At 29.9% G+C, this 15923-nt stretch overlaps 3 protein-coding genes across 4 annotated transcripts; all 3 read left to right on the plus strand.

The window, feature by feature from the left end:
* Nucleotides 1–1899: 1899 nt before the first annotated feature.
* LOC106757380 lies at nt 1900–2991 on the plus strand. Its single transcript, XM_014640042.2, has one exon. It carries the CDS (start codon nt 2020–2022, stop codon nt 2581–2583), a length of 564 nt encoding a protein of 187 aa, XP_014495528.1. The 5' UTR covers nt 1900–2019; the 3' UTR covers nt 2584–2991.
* Nucleotides 2992–7969: 4978 nt separating this feature from the next.
* On the plus strand, nt 7970–9001 carry LOC111241358 (protein EMSY-LIKE 4-like). The gene is made up of 4 exons (XM_022778944.1): nt 7970–8007; nt 8111–8238; nt 8318–8524; nt 8618–9001. The coding sequence occupies exons 2-4, from the start codon at nt 8119–8121 to the stop codon at nt 8750–8752; spliced, it is 462 nt and encodes a 153-aa protein (XP_022634665.1). The 5' UTR covers nt 7970–8007; nt 8111–8118; the 3' UTR covers nt 8753–9001.
* Nucleotides 9002–9341: 340 nt separating this feature from the next.
* On the plus strand, nt 9342–12563 carry LOC106756850 (non-structural maintenance of chromosomes element 4 homolog B). Of its 2 annotated transcripts, none has more exons than XM_022778945.1 (7): nt 9342–9788; nt 9983–10063; nt 10885–11140; nt 11228–11315; nt 11398–11614; nt 11708–11799; nt 12340–12563. In XM_022778945.1, exons 1-7 carry the CDS (start codon nt 9626–9628, stop codon nt 12397–12399), a joined length of 957 nt encoding a protein of 318 aa, XP_022634666.1. In that variant the 5' UTR covers nt 9342–9625; the 3' UTR covers nt 12400–12563. The 2 variants fall into 2 exon arrangements, with proteins under 2 accessions (XP_022634666.1, XP_022634667.1); XM_022778946.1 differs by having other exon boundaries at nt 12360–12563.
* Nucleotides 12564–15923: the final 3360 nt, after the last annotated feature.

Consider the following 15923-nt stretch of genomic DNA (forward strand, 5'->3'; position numbering starts at 1 on the left):
TATTTAGTTTAAAAATTAGTACAATTCAGTTTAAAATTAGTATAGTTACTAGTTCAGTTCATATTGTAGTTTAGTTAAAATCAGTGTGGTTTACAATTTAGTTAATAGTTCAGTGTAATTTACAATTCAGTTAATAGTTTAGTTCAGTTAGTACAGTTTACAGTTTAGTTAATAGTTCAGTGTAGTTTACAATTCAGTTAATAGTTCAGTTCAGTTCATACTGTAATTTAGTACAATTCAGTATAGTTCAGTTCAGTTTGATAACACAAAAAACAGTTCAGTTCAGTATGTCTGAACTATTTTACAGTTCAGTTCAGTTTTTAGTAGTGCAGTACAGTTCAGTTCGATTTGTCCACCCCTAACTACAAAGAAATAAACCAAATAAAATAAAACGACTTGGTAAAATAAATTAAATAAAAAGGTAGAAATTTTTATGAGAATAAGAAAAGTTGAAATGCAGAATTGCATGGGAGTTTCGTTGACGGTGACAAGTGATGCTCAGGGAATATAATAAAGGAAAGCTGAATTATTCCTATCTTCTGAACCCACTTTAAATTGGTATTTAATCATAATTTTCTAATTTATTTCCATATTTTCAGTCTTATTTGGTAAACAAATACTACAATATTCCATTAATATGTGAAAATATATAATGTCTTTATCTATTCAAAGTAATAAAAATATTTGTTATTCTAAGTTTTGAGTTGGATAATTTTTAATTACATAAGTTTCTAACTTCCTCCTCAAAACCATGTCGCTCTCAAGCAACAATATAATGTTTGAGTAATGAGATAAGTGTTTATTCTCTCTTCATTACGAGTTGAATTTTCAAACAATGATTTGGATACTTATGTAAGAAATAAGTGAAACAAATTATTTCTTCTGAAAAATTATTATTAATGCAAATTTATTCAATATATCATTCAATAGTTGAGTGTACGTAATTTGGCTAATGTCTCCTTCAAATCCAACTAATTGATGTGAGTTTGATTACTATTTCACCATAAAAATTAAGTAAAAAAGCGGGGTTTTTGAGTTGGTAAACATGACAACATCATATTGCACTAAAGTCATAAAACAGCATGTAAAAAACGTTCTTATTCTCTTACTACATAAAATCCCCTTTAATATATTATTTAATTTAACTTTCACCAACTTAAGAAATTAAAATAGTTCCCACAAAATATACATTTGTATTTTTTAAATCAGTGCATCTTATACACGTAACATGAGTAATCCATTTCAAATATAAGACACCACTCACTTTATGACTAAATAACTCACACTTATCCATACAATAAAAGCGAATTAATTAATAAAACATAAAAGTTTATAGAAAACAGCTGTGAAAAACAGAGTTAAGAGATCGAGTTTCTTATAATTATTATTATCTGATGATCTAATTTCTTATGTCATTCAATGACACACGTTCTTGCCCCATATAATAATAACATAATGCAAACAACAAAGTTGTGCGTGAGGAAAGTGTCAAAGTACGTATAAATCTGCAGGATGCTATTGTTTACGCAAAAACCAGCTTTGCCCGCAAATGCACAAGAAACTTCTTAGCAATAAAAAAAAAAAGCATTTAATAATATAGTTCCTAGATCAGGTATTATATATAATCTTGGGTTCGTAATTATGGCGATTCTTGAGCCTTAATCACCGTTCTCGAGTTTCATACTATACTGTAATTAACATAATTACACCAACAAGAAAGAAATTGAGTGTTGGTGAAGCTGCTGAAACCAACCAATTTTTTTAAAACAAACAAGCGGGTCTTATTCCCAACAACATATCCAAAAAAGAAAAAGAACAATTTGACTATTTTTCTCACAGAAAAAAAGTGTAGGGTAGCCTTTAAATAAACCAGAAAACAAAGGGTAAAGCAGTAATTAAGGAGGGTTGGCACCCCATATAAACTACAACAACACCTCTCAAACATGGACCAAACCAAATACGTGTGTAACGTCTCTCAGACACTGTTTCTACGTACCTGCTCCTTTAGTAACACACAAAATGTTTAGCCCTTCACATCTAAAAACCTTGTACCCTCTTCAAGTTTTCTCAGTTAAACCATCTTCTCCATCTTCGACCATAAGCTCCATGAAGCTGAAAAGAATCGTCCATACCCTCATAATCTCCCACTTGTGCCGAATCATTCGTGCACTCTCCAAAGTCAAAGCTGTCGTGGTTGAGATTCTTAAGGACAATTCAAGCATCCACTTCTCTCACAAAAAGCATTTCAGCAACAGACGCAAGAAGATCATCTTAGGCTCCTTCAGGCTTCACTACAACTGGTGCTCCTCCAAATCCTCACACGTGTTACCGGTTCCAGAACCTGTTTTCCAAGGGTTGAGTTCTGAGGAGCCACAAGGTGAAGATTGCCCCTACCTTCGGTGGCTTGAAGAGAAGAAGGTTGAAGTTGAGGGTGGTGAGAAAAAGGGTGCAAATAATGAGCATGAAATGAATGAGATTGATGTGCTGGCAGAAATGTTCATTGCCAATTGCCACGAGAAGTTCAGGTTGGAGAAGCAAGAGTCTGATAGGAGGTTCCAAGAAATGCTGGCTAGAAGCATGTAAAGTTGTAAACCGAAAAGCTCAAGATGTTTTGGTGTGGTTGTGCAGTGCTTTCCCACATTCGAATTCGAACCTGTTGACAACATGGGAAAGAAAAGGTTGTCCATTGGGTCTTATTATTTATGCTCGCTCATGTTTATTAATTTGCCTTTTTCTTTTTATCCAAACTTTTCAAAACACCAAGGGAGGAGAGTTTGAAGAATTGTACACGATCTGTGATGGGCTTGGGAATTGAGCAATTCTTCTGTCTATACGGTCACAGTGGCTTTAACCTTTAATTTTCAGACTTATTTTCATCATAATTGAGAACTGCTGAATGGAATTATTATGTAGATCTCATCTTCACTATTCTACCTCATTGTATATATCCAAGATGCATGATCATTCAATGTCTATCACAGTATTATTTTACGTTCACACTCGCTATAATGGAAATATGTGACAAAGAAGTTACTCACATTCAGCGTACTGTGTTCCAAACACCTAAATATAGGTATAAATTACTGGACACCGACGTCTTATCCATTGTTGAACCATTTTTGGAGGTACTTTCTTGTTTGTTAGTCCATGTGTAGGTTGTGGCCAAAACAATGAGAAAGAAACATCAAACTTTCCAATTCATTTGTTAACATATTTGTTTCAGATCGAGTCCAAAATATGATTTTTTGTTTTTTATAACAGTTTATTTATTTCCAACCCCACCATATCTCTTTGCTGATCGCATAGCTATGTAGCACATGTCAATTGTAGAGCTTGATTTTGCAGAAGTTACGTTTACTTAAAATTGTTAACCATTTTTGTTTGTATCTGGACTCTGTCTGTACCCAACTCACCTACTCCAACTCCTCTCTCCTTTTTTTTTTTTTCTTCCTTTGAATTTTAGCTTACAAAGATTTGATGAAATTTATGAAATTAAGAAAAGGGAGAAATTATTAGAAAGGTACACTAGGTGGAAGATACACTAACAGAAAAGACTAGTTCTTGGGTTCATAACAGAGAATCTTAATTAACCTTAACATGATGCAGACAGTAACAATATTAAAATGATGGTCCCCATTAGGTGGGTAAGTGCTTGGATCAAGATGCACGCACTCTCACTCACTACCGGACAGCTAGACAGGTTTGAAGATAGTTAAGGTGATAGATCCAACACTTTTCAAACCCAAAATCATGTTTACAAGTAAAGTAATATATACTAATTCATTGAGCTTGTCATCTATTTCTGCAATCTTCAGATGTACCAACTTAGAAGGTTATCCTTTCCCTTCTACCACTGATTGTGTTCTGTCTTACTTGACTTTAATAACATTTCAGAAAAACGGACATCTTGTATCAGCCTTAAAGGACGAGCACATGTCCATGACAAGAACATAGGTCATTGATCATGTGCTTCTGAACTTAAACAAAAGAAAAGTTGTATTCTTTTAGTCTAGTTTTGATATCAAGTAGTTTTTGTTACTCTACCAAGTCAGCCAAGATTGGCAGATCCTGTCTTTGCACACAAATTCGTACACTATTTAGAAGCTTTTTTTTTATTATTATTATTATTGTTTTGTTGATCTTGGACCATATATGCAGCAGCATTTGCTCAAAGTTTGAGTATCCCAATAATTGAGCAAAAATTAAACCTGGTAAAACATATGGTAAAAGAATTGTTTATCCTCAAGTGGGCTTCTGAAAGTCAGAGATAAGCTAATTTATAGTAGCTAATTGCAAGGGTAAATAATTGATATTATGATAATGGACTAGTAGTCTAGGGTAATCTTTGGGATGGGACTTCCTGTCTGATTAATGTTGGATCTTGAAGAAACCTGTGAGGAATTAATAATTACACAAATGATAAATAATTTTGTAAATGAACTATTAAGTGTATTAAAAAACTATATATCTCAGGAAGATCCAAACATGATTAGTAATAAATTGGGTAAGGAAATATGCTAAGTATCACATCAGTTCATGCATGATGAGACTATCTTATGTAATTGTTAAGGAATCTTAAGTATTTGATGAAAGGAACATATAAATAGTATTAAACCATTTACAGATTAGGATTCAGAATCAACTTCAATGAATAATAATCAGAAAGGAAAATCCTAGTAAAAGTGAAGATTTTGTACAGATAATGTTATTCAAGAAATAGAATAAGTTTTTGAAAGGAGTTAATTAATTTTGAGTTGTAACATATTTGTCTAAGTAGAGAAGTACAGGAATTAAGACCAGTCAATAGTCCTTTAGCAATTATGCAGGGTTAATATGACAGTAAAAGGAGATAGCTATGGCATCAATATGGATGACTTTTATTCTGCTGAGTTATGCTTTATTCCGAAACTTCTTTTGCTGCTTTATTGCAGATAGGTATGGAAGCTTTAATGGATACAAACTTGGTGCCTTTGGTCTCCTTGTTACCATAGAAACTCTGCTTTTACACATAAAAGTGAATGGGTGGAACCACTTGTGATTTTATTCTCTATGACAGGATCAAATGGATGAGGTGCTTCTACCTGCTCTAATTCCTCACTTCAAATTTGAAAGCCAACTTCTTGGACCACTGCCCATGGAATAGCCCAACTAGTAGTCAACTTCTTGTACCATTATGAATACTTTGTTTTCATATCTTACAAATTAATTACACAATAACACCTACCTTTTCGCTAATTATTATGATTAATCCTTATTTAATGATAATTAATGTTCAAATTGACAAAAACAAATTATTCCTGTTAGTAATGCTTGAGGTGATGGGATATGTTCTTATTACTAATTCATGTTCCTTTTTGTACCATACTGATTGGGCAGGTGAATGGTACAACTGACAAGCCACCAATTTCCATAAAGTCTTAAGTTTAACTTATAATCAAATTTACATGATTGAGCCGCAAATATGAATATGATAATAATAAGAAAGTTTATTTCGAAATGTATAAATACGAATCTCACGTAAAAAAGTTAGATAATTGTATTTATTATAAATTTAAAATATTATTATAATACATGATTGATTACATTATTGTACTGCCTGCACGGTTTGGAGTTAACACACCGAGAACTTAGTTATGGATATCTAAAACAATATAAGATGATTTAGAAAAAAGTGCTTGAACTGTGATCATGGATTCCACACTTGAAACATTTTCAATATTTGTTGTTCTAATGTTAAAAGTTAATTTGAGTTATTGGATCTGTTTCAAATTTTAAAAGAAAAAAGTAATGCAAACTGATAAGAACATAGGATAATGATATTTAAACAATATTTTTTTGACAACATTTGAATATCATTTGTGTCATTCTGTGATTAGTTCATTGTGATATTTATGATTATTATTATTGATTGTGAAATAATTTTGGACCAATCACGTAAATAATGTTCAAATATTATAAAAAAAATATTATGTAAGGATCATTATCCAATAACATAACATAACACTTTGGTTGGTATGTGAGGGATTGTGAAAGTGAAGATGACGAAAACGAAATATGGGCTCTGAAATATAAATGTAAGACAAAAAAACAGCTTTAGGCACTATTCTCTCGGCCTTTTAGCCTATGTATACAATCCTTCTTCGTTGATGGGTCATGATCAGTCATTTTTCTTTTTTAACAGCTTTGGATTTTGAATGTTCAAAACTTCGTTTTCTATCTCTTTTAAAGTACAAGTAAAAAAAAAAAAGTACAGTGAAAGTTGTGTTTGAATAATTTTTTGTTTTATTAACATCGATCTTTATATTAGTTTTAACTATTTAAAACTGTATAAAGTTATGTATAAAAATGTTTATCATAATAAAATGATAAAATACAGTGTTTAATAAGAGCTTAGGAAATATTCCCCAAGAAAACCCAATACTAATACTAATGACACATACATAAGCAAACTTTGTACCTAAAAGATGCATTATATGCCTAAAACAGAGAGATAAGAAAAAATGGCAAAGAAGGAAAAGAGATAAGAATTTGGAAGATGAGTGAAGTATATGAGCAAGAGACGAATAAAACGGAGAGAGTAGGATTTCCTGAGGCTGAGTTCTACATATTTGGTCTTGTGTTTCTTGCTTCCGCTTATCTTACTCATACTTGTCACTCCTGAAAAGCTCTGTTGGCGAGAGACAGAAGAGTACAAGGAGAACACAAGAAAATGAAGCAGAAGCAAGGCCAGATTCTTCATGTTTTCCCCAACTTGGAAGATGGGATCAGTATAAACTACCAAATTCAACTCCTTGCAAAATTTACATATTTGATGGGGTGCAGGATGAAATTTCAGGGGTCAAGGAAGCAATTGGGTCCAATTTAAAAGTACAAGTCCAATTTAAAAGGAATTCTAGTTCCAACTTCATCAACTTCTAAATTTTGAAAAAAAGAACACGTCATTTTTAAAAATGTTGAAAGTAATATAAGGAAAGGTAATCTAATTCTACATTTTACTCATTTAATTGATATTGTAAGTTTTGGGTTTTGATAGGATTTTTTCATGTCTAAAAATTTTGAAAATAAAATTATAAATTTTGGATAAATAAATTTTAAATGATATGTTGCGTTACTCATTTAGTTTAGTTACTAATAGTAACTATATCTTTTTAGTTATTAAATTTAGTCATCATTCATTAATTTTTTAATTAATCATTTATAATTGTTAATCTAGTCACCAAATTATTAATTAATTTTAAAAAATATATTTGATTACTAATAATTTTTGTTCTAGAATTTAGTCAGTATTTATTAATTTTTTAATAATACTAATTGATCTAGTCACTAATTATTTTTAACTGAAAATCATGTTATCAAATTGATCACCAACTTAAAAAAATAAAATCAGTCACTAATTCAGTCACAAATAATAATTAATATTTTCCGTCACTAAATTTGGTTATTATTTTTTTAGTGTTTATTTAGTATTATATAAATATTTTATTTGGATATATATTCACGATTACGTTTTATTTAAAATATATTGAATAATGGGAACATTCCAAGTCAAATTTTAAATTTTAAAATTGTGTTTCTAATACAAATTTCAAAGTGAATTTTGCATATTTTACATATACATATATTGAATTATTTATTTTTATTGAACTTATATAAAATGTTTCATTTTGACGTGTGACTTTTGAAATTAAAATATTAGATTTCAAAATTTCAATTTAAAATTTAAATATTAATATTTTGTATTCATAAAACATTCAAAAATGTAAAATCTTTATAGAACCATTTTCATATAAAACCACAATAATATGAAACACACAACGTCTCATTATTATTTTTTTTTAATAACCATATTATTAAATATAATATTTCATTATCCATAATTTTCAATTATACTAAATAAATATTGGGTACGTGTTTCCTATATAAGGGGAAGTTGACACTGCGAATGGCACTGAAGTCTGCACTGAGAATATATAGCAGTCACAAGCAGAGACAAAAGAAAATTAAAAGGTTATTACGAAACTGTTTGATAATTTGTATGCATTTAGAATTTGCTCCCACCCATTTTCTTGTGTTGCAGAGAATTCCGTTATTGCTTTATTTCTTTTTCAAGAACGAGGAATGGATTGGAATACGTCGAAAGAACTGGGTAGCATGGAGGAATTGGTTGCTGAACTTGAGAAGGAAGCATACTATAAACTCTTGCGTGCTTTCAGGATTCAATCCAATGATATTTCATGGGTAATCATCAGTTCCTTCTCTCAGCGATCTTTGTGTTTTTCTACCTTAAAACGAAACTCCTGCACTTATTGTTCATCAGGAGAAGGAATCGGTTCTAACTAATCTTAGGGAACAATTGAGAATCTCAAATGATGTTCACGGAGAGCTTCTTCGCACTCTTGATTCTGATGACTTCCTGCAAAATGCAATCAGAGAGAAAGAGAAACCAACTAGCCAAGGCGGTGATCAACATGCAATAGGAAACAGATCTCCCCGCCCCATAAGAACTCGGAGATTATCCGAATTGGTACGCATATTCTTGCATTAGAAACGTTTGTAATGATCTCAAAGATTCAAGATTATTCAAGAAAAATCATGTTTCTGTTATTTTTATTATTAGTATTTACATGAGGACACAGGAGTACAAGCTACAGAACTTGGTGACATAGGCCAGTATAATAATATTCCAGTTGCAGGAAGAATTGTTAGAAATGAAAATGTTGGGTGGAAGAGAGCTGATCAAGATTATAGTTGATGAGGTAAATATGACATTGCCATAGCATGGCTAAGTATTGAGATTCCTAAGTATTGCTATATAATTAAGGAGAGTGGTGTTTTCAGGTGGATGGAACTCTGGTTTGAAGTCATCTAAATTCTCTGGATCTCAAGAATGCAAAGAAATTGCTGTTATGGTTCTTGTCACCTTCTTTTTACTTCTATCACTGTTCATACTTAAGTGTACAGGACCATGAGCATTTACATACCATGCAGGATATTCTATTCAACGCACAATATTTCTGATGAATTACTATGCATAAAGGCTAAAGTTGACAGAAAATGAAAAGAGAGTAAAAGATTAATTGGTATATTCACAACATGAAATTTTCACTTTGTTTGTAGGTGTAAGAACATTATTTTTTTATTCATATGCTATTATTAAATTTAACAGGTTCTACACATTTGCTAGAATAATTAACATATGATGTTGGATCAACAAAAATTAGTTGTGTTAATAGTAAGTACCTAAATTATAATAACAGTAAATGTCTAACAAGTAAATAATTATAATTAAAACTAACCTAAAATGTAATATCAGTAGAGGAGTGTCGGAGAAAAAGTGAAATAAACATTTCTTTTTTACTTTTATTATTGCACACGCTTCTGAATCTTCCGGTGGAAGCCAAAAACGTTAAACCAACCCGCTTACGTCACCACCCTCTCTAACAAACCAAACACTACCTTTCAAGGACTATATAAAAGGAGCACACAGTGACTCAGAATTCTGTCTATTAGAGTCTCTGCCGCTTCTCCTTCTTTCCTCCCTTCCTTTCTCATTTTACAGTTCGTTAGGCTTTCGAAATCCTTCTCCTGTTCGTTTTTATCCTCGCTCTGTTGCAATATCCTCACAATGATCAACGTGAAACGCGAACTGGACGGTGACGGTGATTGCAGTAGTATCGACAAGCGTGACTCTGAACTTCGTGCCGTAAGCGACGACGCTGATTACCAAACTCCGAAACGCTGTCGAGGTATCCGTTCTCGGTATCTGGCCTTCAAGAACATGATTCATGGTAATTTCGTTTTACTCGTTTTGCTTGATTCGTACTCCTCGTTTCGCTCTATAATGACTTCGAATATTCCTTACTAACTACCACTTAATGCACAAAAACGACCGCCAGTCCTGTGTCTTTATCGATTTTCCGTGTCAGGAATGAAATAGTAACGTTTTGAATTTTGATTGCTTGTGTACCTCTTGGTTTTTCAGATGAAAGGGAAGAAATTGCTAGGCCTGACTCTAACAAGTTCGATTTGATCTTTAGTGAAATGGAGAGCTTACATCAGCAAGGTATTTATTTATTTATTTATTTGTGGTAATGCTTTTGTTCTGATTAGTTTTGAGGATTTTTTTAGGAACTATTAGCTATTTGTGGAAATTAAATTAATAATTCCAAACACTGCCAAATTAATTAAGCATATTGCCGCACTTGTTATTTACACTCAAACATGTATATTGTCTTTGGAAGTGGATGAAAAATTCTATTTAGCGAAAGAAAAAAAAATGTAAGCCTATGTAAGGATGGGGTGATAGAAAGTGAGAAAAGAAAAGAACTAAAGAAAAAGAATGAAAATAGAAATTAAAATTATATGAATTAAGAAAAAAAATACTAGGAAGAGACGGGATTTAACTGAAAAGTTTGGAAATGCATACCATTGATTCTAGAATAAAAAATATATCGTAATTGGTTTATTTAGACAATGATCATACTGTCACTTTATTCTAAACTATATATGTTAAATTATACGTGATAGGAAATAAAGTAAGTGATCGATACTGACAAAATCAGATTCCCGATTCGTTGGATATACATCAAGCATATGGAGAACTAATTAAATCATATTCATAAATGATTTTATCTTATTGAAATGAAGATACTTTCTAACAAATGAGCACACATAATCAATTAAGGGACGTACGTGAGGCATACTACATGTAATATATACATGTTAATGGTCAACATAAGTAATAATGTCTCATGCATAATCCATTACATAAACTCTATTATATTAATATATGCCATATTGGCAACTGCTTATTTAGTTATACATACTACATATTGGATTGTGTACCAATCATATGAATTAGCCAAATGTTTTGTCTAATTTCAGTTACAAAACCAAGAGAACAAGTAGCTGACGCAAAGGCTCTTTTGGAAATCACCCAATCCCTGGTAATGTCTGTGAGAAGTACAGCGAATGGTGGACTAACTCCTTCAGACTTTGTTACAAACATTCTTAAAAAGTTCGGAGGACATGTTGGACCAAGTAATAGCGCAGAAGATTGCAGTAGAAATTCAGTAGCTTGGAATGATATTGGTGTTGCGGTGTCACGTGTTTTTAGAGCGGGTTATGGGTGCTGTACAATGTAATGTCCGTTCCGTATATAGAAGAGAATTCTTTCTTATCGATTGTAATATTTCTTTGGGTGTTCATTTCGAATTTTCTTATTCAGGATGGCCCCAATGGATGCTAAAATAGAGCAGAAGGTCATTATTCGTCGAAAGCGTGTGAGACCCACTGAATTGGCACGGCCTGAAGAGGTAAAACTTATTTTAATGTAAATTCAGTGATTTTAATGTAATATGACATACTAATCTTTTTTATCATTGTATATTTTTGCAGCTATGTGGAGGTTCGGGGGAAGAGATAGCGGAGACCGATAAGCATATGTTAACGATGTTTAACATCTTAAGGATGAATAAAGTTGTCAAGCTTGAAAATCTGGTTTTGAATCGGAACTCATTTGGACAAACCGTGGAGAATTTATTTGCTTTATCCTTTTTAGTCCGAGATGGTCGGGCTGAAATAAAAGTTAACGAGTCTGGATGGCAACTAGTTTGTGAGTTATTTTTAAAATTATTATACTAACTCTCAACTTTTATTACACTAGATTTCCCCTTCATATTTTTTTCACGCATTTGCTCAATGTCAGCGCCTAGGAACGCTCCTGCTGCAAATTCAGTTGTTTCTGGGGATGTTGCTTTCAGCCATTTTGTTTTCCGATTTGACTTCAACGATTGGAAGGTATTTTTACTTGTAATTCTTTCTTTTATTAAATTAAATTTCGTGCAACATTTTTCGTTTGTAGACGTTTTCATTCCGAAATAATAGTTTATAGTTTTTACCTTAAAAAAGTGTTTTTAAGCTATTATTTTAATGATATCCTTATATATATAATTAAGAATAATCAATATGTTTTATTTATATTGCAAATTATGAGTATTTTTATCTAAATTTTTTTGCTAATTGAATATTTTTTATTTTTGGAATGTAAGAAGTAGCTTTATTGAATATTAATAGTTAGACTACTGAAATGAAGCTTCGCAATCAAATGGTTGTGGAATGCACCTGTTTCTAGAGAAGAAATAGTGCTCCAAACACTCAATTTCGAAGCTGTCCTATGCTTTAAATATTGAGACATTTACACTACCGCTTTGATTATAATGGTCATTCAGAAAAAAAAGGATAAATTGTTATATTTATATTAATTTAGTGTGGAAGTTGTTGCGAACACATATAATTTCGTCTTTTTTATGTATTCGTTTTCTTGTATTGAATTCTCAGTTGATGGTTCGCACTGTTAGGGTTGGAGAGGAGCTGATGCCTCATAGGAAGGAACAGTGAATCACAGAGATAGTGCAGTTTATCCGGAATCTCATGAAACAAAATTGATGCATTTTTTGTTGTTCTATTCGTTGTAGTAATTATACATGCTCCTCTGTAGTTTAGTTTCAGATCAAGTTTTCATATTTCAAAACTGTCAATTTATGAATATTTTTTCTGAAGCATTTCATACTGTGCTGTGCGTTTAAAACGAGTTCCATGGTGAAGCGTTTTATACTTATCCCTTCTTCCTTTAATTACTGACTCACATTATAAGAATTACAAGAGATGCAAGTCAATATCACAACAAACAAATTTAAAATAATAAAACGTAAGATTATCTAAGGGGTGGAAAAATAAAATGATGTGTTATATGTGAAGTTTAAACAAATTCAAATATCGAGGATAATTGAAGAGATGAAACAACACATTAAAAACCCTTATAAAAAGAAGAAAAATACAGTAAAAAAAAATGAACGAGTTTAAACAAATTCAAATACACATTACTTATTATACGGGAGGAACAAACAGTGAAAGTAAGTTGAACTATCTTTTATATCTTTCCAAGTGTACTTACCTTCTAGTCCATTCTTACATGCGTTAAAATTAAAAATAAATATCCCTATGTAAAATATGTCTTTTAAGTTGGTCTTTTATGACATAATTAATTTGTGGACACGAAGTAATAACTACCATGTTACTTGTCATTTCAACAAACAAACTTTATTAATTAACTTGAATCCTAAGACAACTATAAATAATTAAAAATAACATGTAATTAGTTATATATTTTTGTTTTTGGAAGTTAATGTTAGATTTTATTTATGAGAAATATTTTGTGAAGAAATTATATAATAACCACTTTTTAATTTAGGTTTAAACATTACGAGTCTGCAGTGATTTTTTTTTTAGTGTAACTGATGTTTTTATCGTATTCATAAAGTATATGAATTTAAAATTTTTTCCTTTTTTAGATAAATTTGTGGTAGTGTTTTATAAAAAAATATTTTTTTATCTATTTTAAAACTCTTTAAGGAACAAAATAATATTTAAGAATAATGCTAAAGATATCAAAGAAGAGACTATTGTATCTAAAGTTATCCAAATTAAGTTCTATTTAAGAAAATTGTGATTTTTAAGACATGTGATTTCTATTCAATGTGTGAGTATGAGTTGTTTCATTTGTTGGGGAGGTTGTACGACTCTATGAAAATTTGAGTTTGTTTCATTTCAAGTAGAAGTTTCTTGTAATGATTTCAATAGTGTATGTATTGATGTATATATTGTGTATTTGGAGATATTTTGTTACTCTAATAACTATCCAATGTCGTGAGGTATGGGACAAGAGTAACAAAGGTCTTAGTCTAAGAAATTTACCTTGACTAAAGATGTTAATGGACTAACACTGTGTGTGATAAGATAAACACATTGACAATGACTTTACAAAGCATCAAAGGTCGTCACAAGTGCATAACTCGCTAGTATGATATCAATACATGTGTCTGGATGGTCGAGTCTGATATGAATGATTACATGTTCTAGGATTTGCTGATATACATGTTTATATGTGCTAGTATCTTTATACATGTTGTAAGATTGCTCTTTTTAGTACATTGACTTACCTTATCTTTTGTTTTGGTTCGTATGTGTTTTTTTGTTGTGATGATCACTTTAATATTGTGAATAGATAAAGATGTTTTAGATGATCATGTGCAGGGTGAGAGTAATACAACAACATAATTTAAGATAAAGTTTGTTGTATGATCTATTACTTTTGAAAACTCTAGTTTATATTAGTATATATATAACTCTCTATACTCTGGTGCATGCTTTATGTATGACTCTAATATAACAATGGTATATTTGTCTTACATGCTTGCTGATTATCAAATCTATAATATTTTAGTTAATAATTTTACACTATTAAATAAAATCTTATAAAAAATGATAATTTAAAATTAATTTTAAAAATAAAACACATAAGGGAAGATGAAAAATATACAAACATATATATTAATTTATCAAAATAAAACACATAAGTATTTAACAAAATATTTAAATAATAAAAATCTATAAAAATATTTGTATAAAAATATATAAAGATGGTATAAAGTTATAAAAAATTGTAATAGTTATGAAAATCTAAAAAAATCTATATAATAATCTATATATAAAATTGAATTTTAAACATTCATTCAAATATAAGAGATCCAAATAAATTCAAATTAAATACAATGCATCACTTCTTATAGATATAGTAGTATTTTGGTAAATTCGAAATTAACAGATACAAATATCCATGGTTATAAATACTATGATATCTATAACCGTTAAAATGCAGGTATAAAAAATATCCATATCCTTACTTGCTAATATCAATTTATAATATAGGTACAAATTTTTGACATCCAAAACCATAAAACTCACTTCTAAATTGCATAATTGTAAATTGAGAAACTTATATTTAACATTAGATAAAATAAATGCCTTGTTTGTTCGCTAAGCTAAAGTTTTCTTAATATATTAAGATATATTGAGGGACATACAACTATTTATGTGAAAGATAAAAATAGAGATTAGTTAAATATGAATGGTGGCTTTCTTTTATGTTTTGTTCACTTTGTATGTATCTTCTTTCTCTTTTATTTATATATATATATATATATATATATATATATATATATATATATATATATATATATATATATATATATATATGAAAACCTTCTTCTTTTCCCGTTTATCATGATGAATGTTGAGTGGAATTCATAATCTCTCTCACTCTTCTTTCTAACTTTATCATTAAATCATCTTATAATTCCATATTTTAAAGATATTTCCTAATATTTTGAGAATGTACAAATTATTTATGGTTTGATCAAGTTTTAAATCCCTACTAAATTTAAAAACTTTCAATTAAATTTCTAATAAATTTTTAAAGTCTATTAAATGTTTAATAAATTTATATTTTTTTAATTGAATTCCTACTGTTTGATTTTTCTATTAATTGAGTTATAAAACCATGTGATTGTTTGTTATATTGCATTACCTATATGTCATTATATATTATTTTATCTTTTAAAAAACATATAAAATTATATAGAAATAATCAAACATTATATCTTGAACATACTAGATAACTAATTACTTATCATAATTATTATATAATGAAGATGTAATAAATTCTAATAACAAAGTATTATAACAATATATTATTTGTAAATATCTTAAAAATATTTTATGATATCAATAATATCTTAAAGTATGTTAAAATTTATTTAGTAATATTCATAAATTTTTAATAATTTAGTTTTTTGATACATGATTATTCTTTTGTAATATTATTATTTGATGTAGTGTAACATCCCAAAAATACGCCTAAGACATATCAAGTGGATGCAACATGTTATAATAATGTAAAGCAGTTAGGAGTGGATATTCAGATGAAATGTATATACAGTACAGTCATCCAAAATGCAAGAGAAGAAATAAAGCTCTACTTATAGCATAGAGTCTTTTAAAAAGAAGAAAAGGAAAGAAGACCA

Source organism: Vigna radiata, chromosome 3 (assembly GCF_000741045.1).
Source record: "Vigna radiata var. radiata cultivar VC1973A chromosome 3, Vradiata_ver6, whole genome shotgun sequence".
In the NCBI taxonomy this organism is placed as follows: Eukaryota; Viridiplantae; Streptophyta; class Magnoliopsida; order Fabales; family Fabaceae; genus Vigna; species Vigna radiata.